Consider the following 17,264-nt stretch of genomic DNA (forward strand, 5'->3'; position numbering starts at 1 on the left):
CATTTTAATGAATAAATAATGAAATAACATTATTAATTATTATCCTTCTTAATTAACCATAATATATATTAAGTGTACAAAAAAGTTCTGAGCTTTTTTTTGTAAAATTCAATCTTTATTCAAAAATAAACAAAAAAAAATATTAATCAGCGAAATATTCCCCGTTTGCATCAACGACCTTTTGCCATCTTTCGGGTAGCTTGCGAATTCCTTGATAGAAACTCACCGGTTTCGAAGCGATAAAGTCATCAATGCATTTTCGTATCTCTTCAAATCTCACGAAATGTGTATCAGCCAAATGATGCTGCAGCGACCGGAATAGGTAGTAATCGGAAGGCGCCATGTCTGGGCTATACGCCGCGTGCGGGAGAAGTTCCCAGCCTAACGCAAAGATATGGTCCTGAGTCGCTTTCACAACATGTGATCGAGCATTGTCATGAAGCAAGATCACTTTATGACGTCCTTGGCCAGTAAATGGCCTCTTTTCTTCTAATGCATTGCTTAAATTGATCAATTGTTGGTAGCGGTCTGCCGTGATTGTTTCACCCGGTTGTAACAACTCATAATACAACACACCTTTCCAATCCCACCAGATACAGAGCAAAACGTGGATATTGGGCTTTGGCGTCGATGTTGAAGGTTGACCAGGATCAACCCATGATTTTCTACGTTTACCAGGTGTATGCATAAGTTTTTTCCGGTTTTTTAATAAAAAAAGACACGTAATTTTCAAGGGAAATTAATTTTTTTTTTATTCAAAATATTGGCCATCGGCTTCTACACATTTCGCCCATCTTTCAGGTAATTTATGAATATCATGCCAGAAAAACTGCTTGTCTTTTGCGGCAAACCATTCGTCGAGCCATTTTCCTCGAAATTGCTGAAGTGCTGCTCTGCGCGTGCCCCATTGATGCGAAGAGGTGATAGTCAGATGACGTCAGGTCTGGGGAGTACGGCGGGTGCGGAAGGATGTCCCATCCAAGCGATTTCAAAGTGTCTTTCACTGGTTTTGCTGTGTGAGACGGCGCATTGTCGTGTAACAAAATCACTTTGCCATGTCTTCTGGCCCATGTCTTCCGGTCGTCTTTCGATTAATGCGTGGTTTAAATTAATCATTTGTTGGCGATAGCGTGTATTAACGGTTTCGCCGGGCTTCAAGAGTTCATAATACACAATACCGCTCTGGTCCCACCAGACACAGAGCATGGTCTTCTTGCCGAAGCGATTTGGCCTTGGTGTTGATGGACCGGCTTCGCCAGGTGAAAGCCACGATTTTTTCCGTTACGGGTTTTCAAAATAAATCCATTTTTCGTCACCCGTCACAATTCGATACAAAAATGATTTCCTTTCGTGGCGTTGAAGCAGCATTTCACAAGTGACTTTGCGATTTTCCATTTGACGTTCATTCAAATCGTGTGGGACCCATTTACCGAGTTTGATCTTTCCCATTGCTCGTAAATGTCTGCTGATTATTTCTTGTGATACATGTAATGCTTCTGCTAATTGCCGTTGAGTTTGAGTTGGGTCATCATCCAATAACTCCTGCAATTGCTCGTCTTCGCATTTTTGTGGTCTACCAGAGCGCTCACTGTCTTTCACATTGAAATCACCACTTTTAAATTGTCGAAACCATGTCTCACATGTTCTAATCGATGGAGCGTGTTCACCATATGTTCCTACCAGATGATTTTCGATGACTTTCAACAGCCTTTTTCTTTTGATTAAATAAAAAAAGCAATGCATGCCGCAAATGTTCTTTTTCAGGCACAAAACTCGACATGATCACTGAACGATAAAACAAAGACGCTAGTTTTTGGCGGACTCAACTTGTGTGTATTTGTAGTTTTAAATGTCAGACGAACAAAATGATGTATGTGTCAAATTAATACGCTGCGTACTTTTCGCTGGCGACATCTCTTAGTTAAACCGGAAAAAACTTATGCATACACTTGGTAGGGTTAAATAATCCACTTTTCATCGCCTGTAATGATTTTATGCAGAAAATCTTTTTTCCGGAACTTTGAAAGCAAAGTGAGTGCAGTGTTACGCCGACGATTTTTGTTGTCTTCGGACAATTCATGCGGAAACCCATCTGCCTTCCTTCTGAACCTTTCCCATCGTATGTAAACGTACGGAAATGGTTTGCTGCGTAATGCCAAGCTGTTCTGCAAGCTCCTTTTCAGTTTGCGCAGAGTTTATATCCAGCAGTGCTTGCAATTCGTCCGTTTCAATCTTTTGAGGGCGTCCAGCACGCGGTTCATCTTCAAGACTGAAATCTCTTTGGCGAAATTTTTGATACCATTTTTTATATGTAGCATGACTTACAGCGTTCTCTCCAGCACAAATCATTGCAGTGGCTTCAGCAGCATTTTTCTTCAGATGAAACGCGAAGTGAATGGAAAATCGAATATGCTCTTTTGTTATTGCCATCGTGAACACTATTTTTTTTTTTTTTCCCCCGGTTGGAGGATGTCGGATATTTCCGACTATGTGTCTTCAACCCTAGGGTTATATGACACAGGTTTATCTGATTCCTTTATAAGTTTCTCTGTATTCTGTATTGAATGATTAAATGATTAAATGATTCTATTTATTTTTTTGAAAAACTTGTAAATACACTTCAACACCACCCAATCCAGTTCTCTTATCGCGTCTATTAGGTTAACCTCTCCTCCTACCCCCATCTCCCTCAGCTCCAAGTCCATCCCCACTCTCTCCTCATCATACCTCGCACATCTCCACACCACATGCTCCAAACTCTCGCACTCATTACCACAATCACATCTAGCGTCCTCTATATACCCCTTCCTGGCTAATGATTCGTTCAGATTGAAATGGTTCGATCTGATTCTATTAATCCATACTATAAAATATCTTTCCTCGTTAGTATTACCAAACCACGGTTTTCTCCTTTTTCTTTTGTAAAAGTTCTCAAAATAAAACTTGCCTTTGTACTCTGCATCTTTTATGATCTTGTTTTGTGTATTATTCCATAGTTCTCGTTTAAAGATACTTCTGAAATCACTATATGGGACCTTAATGTCCTCCGAGGGGAGTTCTTGAGATGCCTCTTTCGCCAATTTATCTGCTATTTCATTGCCCATGATCCCTTGGTGTGCAGGGACCCATCCTATAATGATTCTGCATTTCTTGCTGTTTATTATCTTCCTATATAAGGATCTGGCTTTTATTATATACATATTTTTGTATACCTGAAGTAAATTGTTCTCCAAAGCCTGTATAGTTGACAGTGAATCAGTGAGAATTAGGTAGTTTTGTCTTTCTTCTATTTTTTCCTGATATATAAGTTCTAGTATGGTTTTGACTGCAAAAACTTCTGCTGTGAACGATGAACATTCTTTTGGCAAGCTTATATTGTATACCGTTTCTTGCTCTTCTATAACTAATCCCACTCCTGTAGCTTTACTCGTTCTCCCCCTGGAGCCGTCAGTGTACATTACCTTGATAGTACCTCTGATCTTATTGTTTTCTATGATGGTTTCAATCAACTGTTTGTCTGTGTGAATTTCCTTTTTCCATTGTTTCGCTGTGTATTTGTCCGTTTCCATCTCCTCAGTGATTTCCTCGTAATCTGTCTCAAAGATCTCGAATTTTCTACCTCGAATCTTCTCCTGCGTGTTTCTTTAACCATTTTATCCTCGACCAAGCATTTCCTAGACAACTTTTGTTCGATGTGGGTCTGATATATCGTTCATAATTTTCATTTGCCTCCAGTTGATCTATTCTCAATCTCATATCTTCATTTCCATATATCATTGTTTTTAAAAGAAAATTCCTCGCTAGCATTTCTGCTCTATCCTGTAACAACTGTAATAACTTTTGATTCCGCTATAATTACATTATTCGGTGTGCTATTTCTGTAACCTAATGCTGTCCTGAGACCTGCATACTGAGTCCTTTCCATTGCCAGCCTTTGGTTGGCTTCTCTAGGGAAGTAAATAAATAGACCGTAATCCACTACTGACCTTACTATACTCTTATATAGCAGCAATGCCGTATTGACCTCCATACCTCTTCTTTTTTTATTTAGATATTTCATGAGACCGTTAGCCTTCTTAACCTTACCTCTGACCAGGTCAACCTGATGATGGAAGCTAACCTTGTTGTCAAACCATAGTCCAAGAAATCTTGCCCCCACGTTGTTCTGTATGTCCACCCCTCCTAACTTTATCTTCACTTTTTTATCTCGTACTCCCTGTTTGTTGAATTCCACCAGAACCGTTTTCCTTGGCTCTAGTTCCAGTCCCAACTTCTCCAGTCTGTTGGCCAAATGGTTGGCCGCCTCTTGGATTGCGAGAGTGTTTGTCTCCCTGTTTGTACTTGTGATGTACATAGCAATGTCATCTGCAAATTGAATTGTTCGTATTCCCCTTCCTAGCTCCTCAGTAATATTCCTCGTATATATTGAGTACAGCAGTGGGCTCAGCACTGCCCCTTGTGGCAGACCTTTATAAACCCTTCTATCCACAGTTTCTTCTCCAGATACAATAAACTGGGTGTACCTGACCTTGCTCCATGCGTACACAAATCTTACTATGTCACTGGGGCATCTTATCTCTTCCAACTTCTCGATGAGTATGTTTAAGTCTACGTTATCATAGGCTGCAGTTACATCCACAAATAGCGCTGTGGTGTATTCTCCTCTGAAAAATCCATTCCTGATGTCAGTGGTGATTTGCGTCAAGTTATCGGCACAAGACCTTCCTCTTCTGAAACCATTTTGATCCCTGTTTATTAAATTATTCTTTTCTGCCCACCATACCAGCCTTTCGTTTACCATTCTCTCCATTACTTTACCTATACAAGACGCCAGAGCTATCGGTCTGACCTTCTCCTGCCCTGGTTTGTCGATGAAAATCACCTGATATTCCTGCCAGCTCTTTGGTAGTTGATTCCTCTTCCATATGTCGTTGAGTACCTCTAACATTTCATGTTGCATTCTATGTGGCAACCGCTTGATCATGTCATATTCAATACCGTCCCTTCCAGGTGCTGTATTCTTTCTTATCATTCTTAATGCTCTTTTCCATTCCGCTACTGTAAAATTGTTCTTCCAACTTAATCTCTCCTCCCGTTCTTTTCTAATTTCCATCGGCGGATTTTCCGCGGACGGGGGGGCTAGTTTTTCTATCATTTCTTTTATACTTTCTTCTCTGTTCCTGCTCTTCCACTTGTTCCATTCTATCTTCGCTTTGCAATTCCTAAATAACCTCATCGTATTCCATACATAATTCATACTTATGTTCTTGTTAATAGATGTGCAGAATGATTCAAAGTTCTGTGTCTTTTTTAATTTGATCACTTTTCTCGCTATGGCTCTGCATCTCTTGTATTCTATATATGCATGTATCGTTCCTTTTCTAACAAATTTCTTTTGTGCCTTTTTCCTATTTCTAATCACTTCTTCGCATTCCTCATCCCACCATTTAACTGGGTTTGTTCTTTTATTATTTATCTTATTCTTTTCATTTTCTTTCTTGTTACCTCTTCTCCTCGGGGTGATCTCTTCTATGGCCATTTTCATACTTTCACATAGCAGATTATATCTTATCCGCATGTCTTTGTCTCCTAAATCCAAATTTAATGCTTTTCTTGTTCTTTCCCAGATTTCAGTAACCTTTCTACTATACTCATCCCATTTTGTCTTATTGGATGAGATTCTATTCGTCTTTTTAATGTAGTTAGCAATCTCATAGTCCATTTCCATTATAATTGGGTAATGATCTGAGCCCCAAGAGTCCTGTAACTGATATGTCCTTATATTATCTAGATCCTCGATTGGTCCCAGTATTAAATCTAAATTGTTAGACGTTTGGTCTACCATACCCATTCTGGATTTTGTATCCTCATTATAACATACCAAATTCTTCTCGTCCATTATCTCACACATGTTTTCACCATTTCCATCTGTATCTCCGCAATTCCAAATAGTATTATGTGCATTGAAGTCCCCAACATAATATGTTTTGTATTTATTTTCATTGTTTGTGAGTATCTTTCGCCATGTAGTTTTACTCAGCCTAATACCTGGTCTCCTGTAAACCGCGACTATGTTGACTTTTTCTGAAAAATTCTTTATCGTAATGCCCAACCTTTCGATTGATTCGTGCGTATCCTTCTGGCACTTTAAAATATCGAATTCTAGTCTATTGTGTATCACCATAGCTATTCCTCCTTTACTGTCTAAATTATCTGTTCTATATGTTTTGTAGCCTGTAAAATAAATTGGAACGTTTTTTGGTTGTTTAGTTTCCATTATAACCGCTATATCATAGTTTCCTATTCTCCTGGCCAATTCTTCTTTTTTATTTCTGATCCCTCTACAATTCCATACTAATATTGTGACTGGGGCCATTATGTATGAGTATAATAAAATAGCAACTTAATTATTTTATAAAAGAAAAATTGCTCTAAATAAAAATTTCCATAGTGGCCTTTCTTGTAAAGCAACGGTAGTAAAATGTAAAACAAAAACAAATAAAATACATTTAAAATGTAATTAAAATAAAATAATCTAAAAGAATAAAAGTTTAAAAAGAAAACGAAAATTAAAGCCATTGAATATCAGGTTCTGCAGTGCTTACTGAGAATATCAGTCTTATAGGTTATCTATGATTCTAATTGTACTATAAGGCGTAGCAATTATAAACTACCTTATTACTAATCTTATTATCTAATAATCTTTTAAAATCTGTCTATTGCGTTTCGTAGCCGATCTAAGTTTTCTTATTTTATTATAAACTATATAAAAACACTAAACGATTCTTAGTTTAATTTAATTTAATTTAGTTTAACTCTTAGTTTCTAACTTATTACTATGATACGTCTTTTGAGCTATTCGTTGTCCTTCCAAAATTCCTGTCTCATTCTTTCTACTATCCTGTTTTCTCTGTATTTTCTTTCTTCTCTATATATCCTGTTTCTGTCTCGTATAATGTCCTTCCGGTGTTGTTCCTTGCTCTCTGTTCGTCTGGTCTCCTTCCCATATCTTGTCTCGTTTAAGCTCATCTAGTGCCTGTTCCAAAAGGGATTTCAAATCCCAGTCCTTATCCGCTGCCACCAACAGTCTGGCTATGAATTCCTTTCTTTTTTCGTTTTCTGTAATCAATGTCTTCCCTATTGAGTAACCCTCCTGTTCGTTGCTAGGGAAGTTTGTCAAATTTCCTTCCTTTTCATGTGTTAATGCTATTCCTCTCTTATCCTTCGTAATTTCCCCCTCTCTCGTGTCAAACTGTGCATAATAGTTGGTCCTCACAGGTACCTTTGTCCTTTTTCTCCCGTCATCCCTCTTCTTTTCCCATCCTAGGAATCCGGAATTGTTAGGTGAGTAGTATGATAGGTCATCACTGTTTGTGTCATCCACACCCCCCGTTTCCCCTTCCTTTCCTTTTCCTTTTCTGTTGTTTTCCTTGCCTATCACTTTATCTCTATACAGAGGTTTTTGTCTCTGATTCGCCCTCTGTCCTGGTCTGTTAAGAAGTGGCCAATTATTTGGTTTTTCATACCTGTCATATCACCTCTGTTGGACCTTCCTCACTACCTTCCAGGATTTCGATAGCTTCCTTATACGAAACGTTATTATATGCCATCACTTTTTTGATCCTTTGGTTTCTTTCATAAACGTCGCATTTCCTGTCCGTGGATTTATGCCCCTCTCCACAGTTGCGACATTTTGTTGGTTTGTCGCAATGACCATGTGCTTTTTCACCGCAATTGATACAACATTCTTCGCTCTTGCAATATATTTTTCTATGACCGTATCTGAAGCACTTATAACATTGCATTACTGGGGCTACGTGTGGTCTTACTCTTAGTACGGCTAAATCGTTGAAGAAACTTATCTTATCCCTGGGTTGATTCCCCTTAAAAGTAATTATCACTGAATCAACCAGTTCGAATTCTACCTTGTTCTCCTCCTTGTTCCATCTTCTTCTCATCATTCTTTCTATTCTTACGACATCCTCTGGTTTTGTGAGTAGTTCGTAGAAGTCCATGATTGAGTCCAGGTATAATGGTACTACACCTTTGAAGCACATGTCCCGGTCTTCTATTCCCGCTCTGTATCCGTCTTTTTCTTTGTCTTCGTTAATCTTCTTGATAGTGTTGTTCGCGTCTATTGGATTTAGAAAAAACAATGTGGCCATCTTAAATCCATTCATCATTATACGTTTGGGGTATATTTTTTTATCTTTTAGCATATGCATCTTAAAAATAAATAATTGCTACCTTTTTTGACTGTGCCCGCTCTTTCCATTATCCTTAGTGTGACTTTGTAGTTACTTCCGAAATTTTCTTCGAATTCCAATTTCCTACTAACCTTAGACACATCAATCTCACTAATGTGCTTAAGCACACCATCCTCCCTCACGTATACTTCCCTCTTCCTTTGCTCGTTACTCATTGTCATGTTGTTCATATTGTTTGTCTGTTGCATTTCGCTACTACTTACTGACTGCGAGCCTTTGTTACAGCCCGCCGTTGGTAACGTGTCTCCTTCCCCCTCCGTTTCCATTTCCTCTTCCGATTGGTCCTCTCCTATATCACGTGTCCTCGAGCCATTCAGGTTACTAGTTTCTCCCGCGCTCTTCTCAGTCTGTAACAATTGTTTTCTTGCCTTCTTCTTTTTTCTGTCTACAGTTTTCCATTCCTCATTCTCATTCTCAGTGTTCGTCGTATCTATCATCAATTGGTCCAAAGTGTCCTCCGTCGCTGGCCTTTTTCCTTTGTTACTTTCTTCATTCATTTCCACGTTTAATCTTGCTTCGAGTCTCCTTATTGTCCTCTTTAGCGTCTCATTCTCTCTCAGTGTTAAGCTTATACTTTCCCTTCTCTCCTCACGCCGCCCCTCACCCGGGGGCTCCTCACAATCCTTTATTTCTTCTATATTGCCCTATTATTATTCCCGTACCTTAATATATCCTACTATTGCACTTCAATATATACCTATTAAGCTCTGAAAAGAGCTGATTTACCTATTCCGAGGGTTTCTAACACTAAAAAACCGCCAGACAACCACTCGAACACGTCCGCACCTCTCGAACCGCCCTCTACCTCCTCATCGTGAACACTACTGATTTTTGAGGTTATGTGCATCAAACGCCAAACCGTATGGCATTTTAGAAGGCCAAATGTCAACGCTTTAAAACTGCAAAAGGGCGGGAAGATATATAAAATTTAAATTGTTATTTCGGTTGTATGAAATCTAAAGCTCAGAACTTTTTTGTACACCTAATAAATAAGAAAAATATTTCCCATATTTAATACAATTATTGATAAATTTATAAACAAATAAACAAAGTATATTCAACAATTTATAAACAATTTTCATAATAAAAATGATTCTCGTTAAACGTAATATAGGTTCACGGCTCTATATATGTAATTAAATTATCTACAAGAATTATATATGCAATCGAGATTTTAAAATTGAGACTATTTATATAATAAGTAACATTGATTAACTGGATCAATTTTATACCAAGATTCTGCATTTATATTATCATTTCAGTAGGAGATTTCATCCTGAGGTTAAGCAACATCGAATAGGATCTTCAAGTGGATGAGTGACCGGCTTTAGAAACATACAGTTATAGAAGAAAGAAGATGTTTCATCAATTTCTCTCATTTTTTTTTATTTTTTTATTTTCCATAAGGAGTGTCATGTATATTATAGATTTTCGGTACTAGCAATCATTATCGGAACGCAACCGTAATTTTGTCGACATCTTGCTACCTGGGATATATTGAGGATATATTTCAGACAAACTAATACATATTATACATATTACATATTCTATAGTATTCTATAGTATTCTATAGTACTCTATAATATATCTATATATATTCAGTATATTTCCACAAATTAGCGAAAATCTATGGCATAAGGTAATAGTAACGCGGACATAATAAATTATTAGTATATACCCGACATATCATGTACGTATCTCGAATATCATACAAATATTGCAATATACTTTTGCGATAGTTTATAAACATCGTCACGATCTATATGACTATCTGGATAATTAATAGCTATAGAATAATTAATTTGTATTTTTTTTAATATTTAAATAAAAGCGGGTTGTTATCAGGATGTCCGTTGATGTTATTTTTAATGTTTGAATTCAAGTGAATGTCCGTTATACCGATCATGGTTCGAAATTGGAATCTTTCCTTAATAACAATTCGTCTATTCTGAAAATGTTCCGAAATGTCACGAGATATCATATAAATATATTCGAGATATTCCGTGAACCTATATTATGTTTAATAAGAATCATTTTTATTATAAAAATTGTTTATAAATTGTTGAATATATTTTGTTTATTTGTTTATGAATTTGTCAATAATTGTATTAAATATGGGAAATATTTTTTTTATTTATGTATCATAGTTAATTAAGAAAGATAGTAATTAATAATGTTATTTCATTATTTATTCATTAAAAATGATTTAAAAATGACAATTAAATGATAATATATTTATGACGATATATAATATTTTGTGACAAATGTTATGTTTATTTTGTGTCGTTTTTTTAGTACACTGACATCGAATGAAGAAAAATGATCTTAAATCATCGTCATAATGATATCATCTTGCTACTTGGGATACGACAAATGATACTCTACATAGATTTTATACGAATAATCTTACTATATTCGATATGATTACAGTACATTCAGTATAAATACAGAATATTCGTGTGATATATGTGCTGCTAGAATATATTTGATATATTCTGAAAATGAGCTTAAAAAGATATAAGAAATGATATACCATCAAGATGTCATATGAATATTCTCTGGCAATAGTACGTGTGATCACAATGCTTTCAGTACGAGTGTAGAATATTCAAATGATATCATGTGCTATTATGATAATAGTGTATGCGTGTGTATTCATACATATCCCATACAGCACAAAGCTCAGGTATAGTTCCAAGGGAGTTCAAATTGTTGAGCTTTCGAGGAGCTTACAAAATTTTACTAACTAAATAAGCTCGCAGGGAGTTCAAATTGTTGAGCTTCCGGCGAGCTTACAAAATTTGACTTAATAGGGTCCCAGGGAATTGATATTATCCCTAATAGCACATGATATCATTCGAATATTCTACACTCGTACTAAAAGTACTGTGGTCATATGTACTATTGTCTAATATACTAGAGAACATTCATATGACATCTTGATAATATATCATTTCTCGTATATTCTTAAGCTCATCTTCAGAATATACCGAATATATTCTAGCAGCACATGATATCATACGAATATTCTATATTTATACTGAATGTACTGTGATCATATCGAATATACTAAGATTATTCATATAAAATCTATGTATCCCAAGTAACAAGATGATGTCATTATGACGATGATTTAAGATCATTTTTTGTCAGTGTACTAAAAAACGACGTAAAATAAACGTAATTGTCACGAAATATTATCATAAATATATTGTCATTTAATCGTCATTTTTAATGAATAAATAATGAAATAACATTATTAATTACTATCTTTCTTAATTAACTATAATATATAAATAAGAAAAATATTTCCCATATTTTTACAATTATTGACAAATTCATAAACAAATAAACAAAATATATTCAACAATTTATAAACAATTTTCATAATAAAAATGGTTCTCATTAAACATAATATAAGTTTTATATATGTAATTAAATTATCTACAAGAATTATATATGTAATCGAGATTTTAAAATTGAAACTGTTTATACGACAATATAGTAACATTCATTAATTGGGACCTATCATATTTTATGTCACAATTCTGTATTCATTTATATCATCGTTTCAGTAACGAGTTTCATTCTAATATAGAAGTGTGAAGCAGCATGGAGCAGGATCCCAAATAGGATGGGAGTGGGCCGTTTTAGAAACAAGAAGCTCGAAATAGTGGATGTATGAAATTCCCGAATAATTTAAATGAAAGCTTCCCAGGAACTATTTTCGATTCTAGCAGAAAACTCCTAAAATATAATTTCCATGCTCCTGGTAAGCCTAAATGAAGTTCCCTGCGAACTTAAATGAAGCTTCCAAGAAGCTTTCAAAAGCGGATATAGGAGCTTCCGGGAGCTCCGTGCGAGTTCTTTGGAAAGTAAAATGAAGTTCAAAATGAAGTCAAAAATTTTATGAGCTCTTCGGGAGCTGCCCGGAAACTTGTGTTGTGTGGGATACATATTCGAAATAAGTGTGCTCGCTTCGAATTGCATTTGATTCGTTGTTAATGTGATTGACAATAACTAAGGGTAATTGAAGAAAGGACAGGATATTGTAAAAAAATTTTTTTCATATCATCATCAATTATATAAATTGTTATAAATCGTATCTGGTCTACACGATTATCTTTTGCTAAATAGCAGATAGATATTAAAATATTGTTTCAGAAATGACAATTTCCCGAATCTTTTGTTTATTTTTACTTTTCTTCTTATTCCCCAAATAGAAAAATGAAAATGTCATTAATATTATTTTAGAATTGCTGCTTTCAGTTATTTAATAACAAGTCATTTGATTAATCTATCTTAATCGAAGGAAATATAACGATTATTGCGAGAGAAAAGATCGAAAAACAAAAAAGAAAGAGAGAGATAATATCTTTTGTCTTCATTTATAACTCTGTATTGGAGATCCTCTCCTCTCTCTCTCTCTCTCTCTCTCTCTCTCTCTCTCTCCTCTCCCCCCTCTCTCTCTCTCTCACTCATTCAAGTTTGTTTATTCATATTATACTAACAACTTTAATTTTTTGTATAAAAACTTGAGGAAAAAAAATTGAAAAAGAAAATATGGTACAAACCATAATACTCGATAATTATACCACGATATTCTAATATGTAGATTTACAGCTTGGTTTTCTAATGCAGTAACGATACTTTAAGCCAATCCTTCTCGTGAAAAAATACTATCGTGGATATCAATAATCCTATTAGTAGCATGTAAAAGGATGACTGCATATCAGATAGATTAAATGGTACGAAGCCATCTATTTCCTTTCCATCTCGAGCTAATTTTTCTTTAGTCAATAACCGCTTTTGAACAATGAAGGCATGAATGATGTGTTGATTCCACAACGATGGTAAGCCAGCTTGATTCAGTTGATTGATTAGTGCATTTATCTTTTCATTTAAAATCGAATTCTTGGGCAACAAATATGACAAGTAGAATTTACCTAGGATGCACGCACAGTATACACATATGTAATTTGTGTATGTATATGAATATCTATGTATACAATAATTTTTATACAAATATTTGTTACGTGTTCTTCATACCTGGACATTCTTCAACGAGATGTAGCAATGGTCCATCTACGTCGAACAATTCCTCATTGATAATGGGAAAATAACGTTCCCTGGCTAATGCGGAAACGTTGCGGTGATGAGCCGCAATACTTACAGCGTGTGGACCGTATTGCAGCTTTTTTCGCAGGTTTTCCATGAGTGGTGTCGAATCGACATTGTTGTTGCATCCGAAGAGATCGGTCAAACTGATGGAAGTTAACAATATTGGCAATCCCGAAACGTCGAGATCGTGAAGATTATGGATATCTGGATAATACATGTCATGCGCGAAACTGTTGTACAGAATACCACCAAAGATTCCTACTAAAGTAACGTTAGCGAGGAGAATGCCCGACAGCAATATTCTTTCCGCGCTTGTATTTGGCAATTTTTGAGGACAACCGGCATTGAGTAGAAACGATCGATATATTGTTGTGCGAAAACTTATCCTTCCTGTTCTGAAAGTAAACGCTAACATATTTTTTCACTTTTCACGCAGGTAAATAATTGGCATTGCTAACAGATCTAGTTATAAATACTGTACCTTTTTGGAGTAAAAACTTGTAGAAAGTACCATGTTAGATACGTGAAAATGTGCGTTAACATTGAACAGATCCAAATCGAGAGCGGAAAAAAATGATATATTCGTATTCCTTTAGGTATCTTGGTTGCTTTTGGGACAACTACGCACAATCTGTCAAAGTCCACGTACGTGGTGAACTCAACATCTTCCTTGAGCTTGATGCTGTATTTCTTTACGAAAAAAGATACGAAGCAGATGTCCGTTCTACCATGCACTACGTCGCCTGTGTAAGCTGGTTGTGTATTATCAGATATTCAAAAGAGACGAAAAAAAAAGGGGAACTCGAGAATAGTTTTAAATATCACTACGTAAATACCTATAGCACCGACGTACGTTCCATTGGGCAATTGATGACCATATGATTTGTTATCCGTTGGATGTATATGCGTCACTTTAAAATTCATGTCTTGAGCTATTGTATTTAACATTATCTCGTCAAATCCTTTAAAAACGTCGGCATAATTGTAATGTAAATTCGATCGAGATATTATAGGTTTTGCGATTGTCTGGCCTTGCTTGAAGTAACCTACTTTTAACTCGTATCCATTCATATTTTTTGTGCGATGATATGTTAAACGCGACAATACGTTTGACGCTTCTTTTACTGTCTTTACAGTTATAATTTCGACCTTACCCCATACTGAAATCAAATGCAGAAATATACAGATAGATCTTTATAGATATATACAGAAAAGATAGTATAGGTAGTATGAATACATCAATAATTATACAATTGCAGCATGGCTGATAGAATCTTTGGTCTTATGCTAAGATCTACGAACCAGAATCGTTGACTTTGGCGAACGGATTGTAAGTGTGCATAGTTTGATTAATTTGAATGGTGTCATTTACAAGAATAACGTTGGAGACTAAAATCTTTTGCACTTTACGTTTGAACCACAATGTTTTTAAGATATCATCGAGCTCTGGATTGGACAAACTATTGTTTTCCTCTGGAAGAGCGATTAACGCTATAAATCGATCCTGTGGATTCCACGGAAATGTAGACGCATCCTTCGAAATTTGATTGAAAGAGTGGATATCTCTCGCGAGAATTATATGTATGTTCCACGTATTTTTGCCAGAGACTCTGCCGCTTCGTATTCGAGTCCTTCTAGCTATCAACGACTTGATTGCTTGAGAAGGAATCTTGCCACCCGATGTAATCTTGCAGATCGACGATCGTTCTACAACCCTTTGAGTTATGTCATTATTAGTTATGAAAAATGTAAGATTCTCCGAATCGCGAAGCATATAAATCTTTGATGCAATCGTTGCCTGGCATTTGTGCGTGATATCCTTTACAAAAGTCTGAAAACATTGATCGAGAAAGATAGAACTCCTTCCACTATCGAATACACCATGAAAATTTACGGTTTTAACATTTTCTATAGAGCAGACGACGTTGCTCCAAAATTCAATAGCGTTATGCCATTGACAATCGCTATTCGATACTGTACGCAAAAAAAATGTCACGAGAGCAAGTTCATGAATCATCTGCAATTAAGAATCACTTAAATTTACCTGATAAGAGAGAATTTTACCAATTTTTTATCGGAAAAAGAAATATGTCAACGTACCTTTTTTGTGAAACTTGGCATGAGCATTCCCTTATTTATACGATTTAACAATGACGATTGGGTCATTCCCCAAGAGTTTTCTTCATACAAATATTCTCGTTCGTTGTATACAATCAAATCATACATCACTCACCCTTATCGCTACTCTTATTGATCCTTCTCTCGAACGAGATACTATCGTGTCACATCATTTTGAACACGTTTATCTTTGATCATGCTCGTACTTCGCTCAAAAGTATAACTTTTATAATAAACAGGGACATGAATGTGCCGCGCTCTTCTGGATGAGGCTAAAAAGATGGATTTTTTCATCACTTGTTATGTCTCTGATTTATTATATAATGTTGCAAGATCGATCCTTAATCGCATTTTTTTTGTTCTGTGTGATGGCTCATTTGAGATATTTTTACAAATTTCAATAAAAATCAATTATCACCCTATTGTTGATATAAAACTATAAAAAGATTCTACACAATAAATGCAAAAAAACGATAAATTGCCAATAACATTTTGTTTTTATGATATACGTAATCATATATAATATTTGACACAATCGTAATAATTTGCAATTATATTAGTTCTCTTCTCGTTATTTTCTGTCGATTTTATTGTAAGATAATAGTAAATATTGTGCGAAAATGAAAGAGGAGAAATGTGTGTGGAGTACTTTCGTTCGCAGACAAAAATTGACATTCGTATTTGTATACGTAAGAATCATTGCGTCGTATAACTAAGCTTTTAACTTAATGATACATCGGAAACTTGACTTGTTTGCGAAGGAAAGTAAACGTTTACTTAATTTACCCAAAGTAAATAATGGGAACAGAGAAAAGGTATAAGACGGTAACGATGACGTTTCTGTATTAGATGATCAAACTAAGCGAGTTGCGTAACTATAACAAATGGATCACAACAACGAACGAACGATATTAAACATTCCGTTCTTCGGGTACTCATTTTTTTGGAATTTAGCGTACTTTGATTTTTATGAAACGCGGTAATAAATTTCTCTTTTTTTTTTAAATTGTGTGTGTTTCCGCATCAACACGCACCAATAAATCCGCATATGCGAATTATAATATGAAGAACGATCGCTAGCTATTATTATTTGAAAATAAATTCGCTTTTCGGATTATGGTACAAGTAATAATAACAATATTATTTTAATACTTTACAGAGAAAGTACAAGTTTCGACACTGTTATCAATTTCGGTCATTCTCGCTGAGGAAGAATACTCTTGATAAATATACTTGGATGTACTTGAGTAGATGTCCGTCTACAATGACATTGTTTCCTTTAGTGCGCTGCTTGACAGAGAACTTGCCTTTTAATAAGCAAGAAAGAAGAGAAGAGATGTAGGTAAATTTCAAACTTCCTAAAGAAACTTCTCGAAAGACTTGTCGATCAGTACTGTTTGATCACAGCGCTGTCACCTTGTGAATTTCAATCTTTTCTTTTTTTTCCAATATCTTTTCGTCGTTATTATAACGAATCATTATTATAACGAATGATTTACGACGTCCTCTCAATTTCGCACGATCTACAAAATATCAAAAATTAATCGAGATGATTAGTAGATGTATGATGGCACGTATGTACATACGTACAAATGGGCTCGTCAAAATGTAATAAAATTCTACTTGGAACAATGCTAACGATGCTCTTGTGCTGCGATTAATTCTCGATGCTTTTATCTAGACATCACGTCCACGATTTCTATCTGCTGTAGCGCGACAGTCTTCCTCCAACTATAAATGTATGTATTGCTTTTTAAC

The 17,264-nt window shown here is 35.5% G+C and overlaps 2 protein-coding genes across 2 annotated transcripts; both read right to left on the reverse strand.

Moving 5' to 3' along the window:
* Positions 1–6,309: 6,309 nt before the first annotated feature.
* On the reverse strand, positions 6,310–9,076 carry LOC148938274 (uncharacterized). Its single transcript, XM_089071878.1, has 2 exons — positions 8,248–9,076; positions 6,310–8,134 (listed from the first exon to the last, which is right to left on the reverse strand). Exons 1-2 carry the CDS (start codon positions 8,762–8,764, stop codon positions 7,530–7,532), a joined length of 1,122 nt encoding a protein of 373 aa, XP_088928004.1. The 5' UTR covers positions 8,765–9,076; the 3' UTR covers positions 6,310–7,529.
* Positions 9,077–11,277: 2,201 nt separating this feature from the next.
* LOC105433663 (uncharacterized) lies at positions 11,278–16,893 on the reverse strand. Its single transcript, XM_011649074.3, has 6 exons — positions 15,489–16,893; positions 14,691–15,405; positions 14,225–14,548; positions 13,870–14,140; positions 13,317–13,783; positions 11,278–13,213 (listed from the first exon to the last, which is right to left on the reverse strand). Exons 1-6 carry the CDS (start codon positions 15,612–15,614, stop codon positions 12,900–12,902), a joined length of 2,217 nt encoding a protein of 738 aa, XP_011647376.2. The 5' UTR covers positions 15,615–16,893; the 3' UTR covers positions 11,278–12,899.
* Between the last annotated feature and the right edge of the window lie 371 nt (positions 16,894–17,264).

The sequence above is a fragment of the Pogonomyrmex barbatus genome, unplaced genomic scaffold (genome assembly GCF_055798465.1).
Source record: "Pogonomyrmex barbatus isolate J1 unplaced genomic scaffold, ASM5579846v1 scaffold1, whole genome shotgun sequence".
Taxonomy (NCBI): Eukaryota; Metazoa; Arthropoda; class Insecta; order Hymenoptera; family Formicidae; genus Pogonomyrmex; species Pogonomyrmex barbatus.

Bases quoted from the DNA above. Each gene is read 5' to 3' on its own strand.
- LOC148938274 (XM_089071878.1), bottom strand. From the start codon at position 8,764: ATGAATGAAGAAAGTAACAAAGGAAAAAGGCCAGCGACGGAGGACACT. The intron at 8,135-8,247 runs GTAGCAATTATT...TAAATCCAATAG, and splicing joins AGCGGGCACAGTCAAAAAAG to ACGCGAACAACACTATCAAG.
- LOC105433663 (XM_011649074.3), bottom strand. From the start codon at position 15,614: ATGTATGATTTGATTGTATACAACGAACGAGAATATTTGTATGAAGAA. The intron at 14,141-14,224 runs GTATTTACGTAG...ATACACAACCAG, and splicing joins AACGTACGTCGGTGCTATAG to CTTACACAGGCGACGTAGTG. The intron at 13,214-13,316 runs GTATGAAGAACA...CGTGCATCCTAG, and splicing joins TCTCGTTGAAGAATGTCCAG to GTAAATTCTACTTGTCATAT.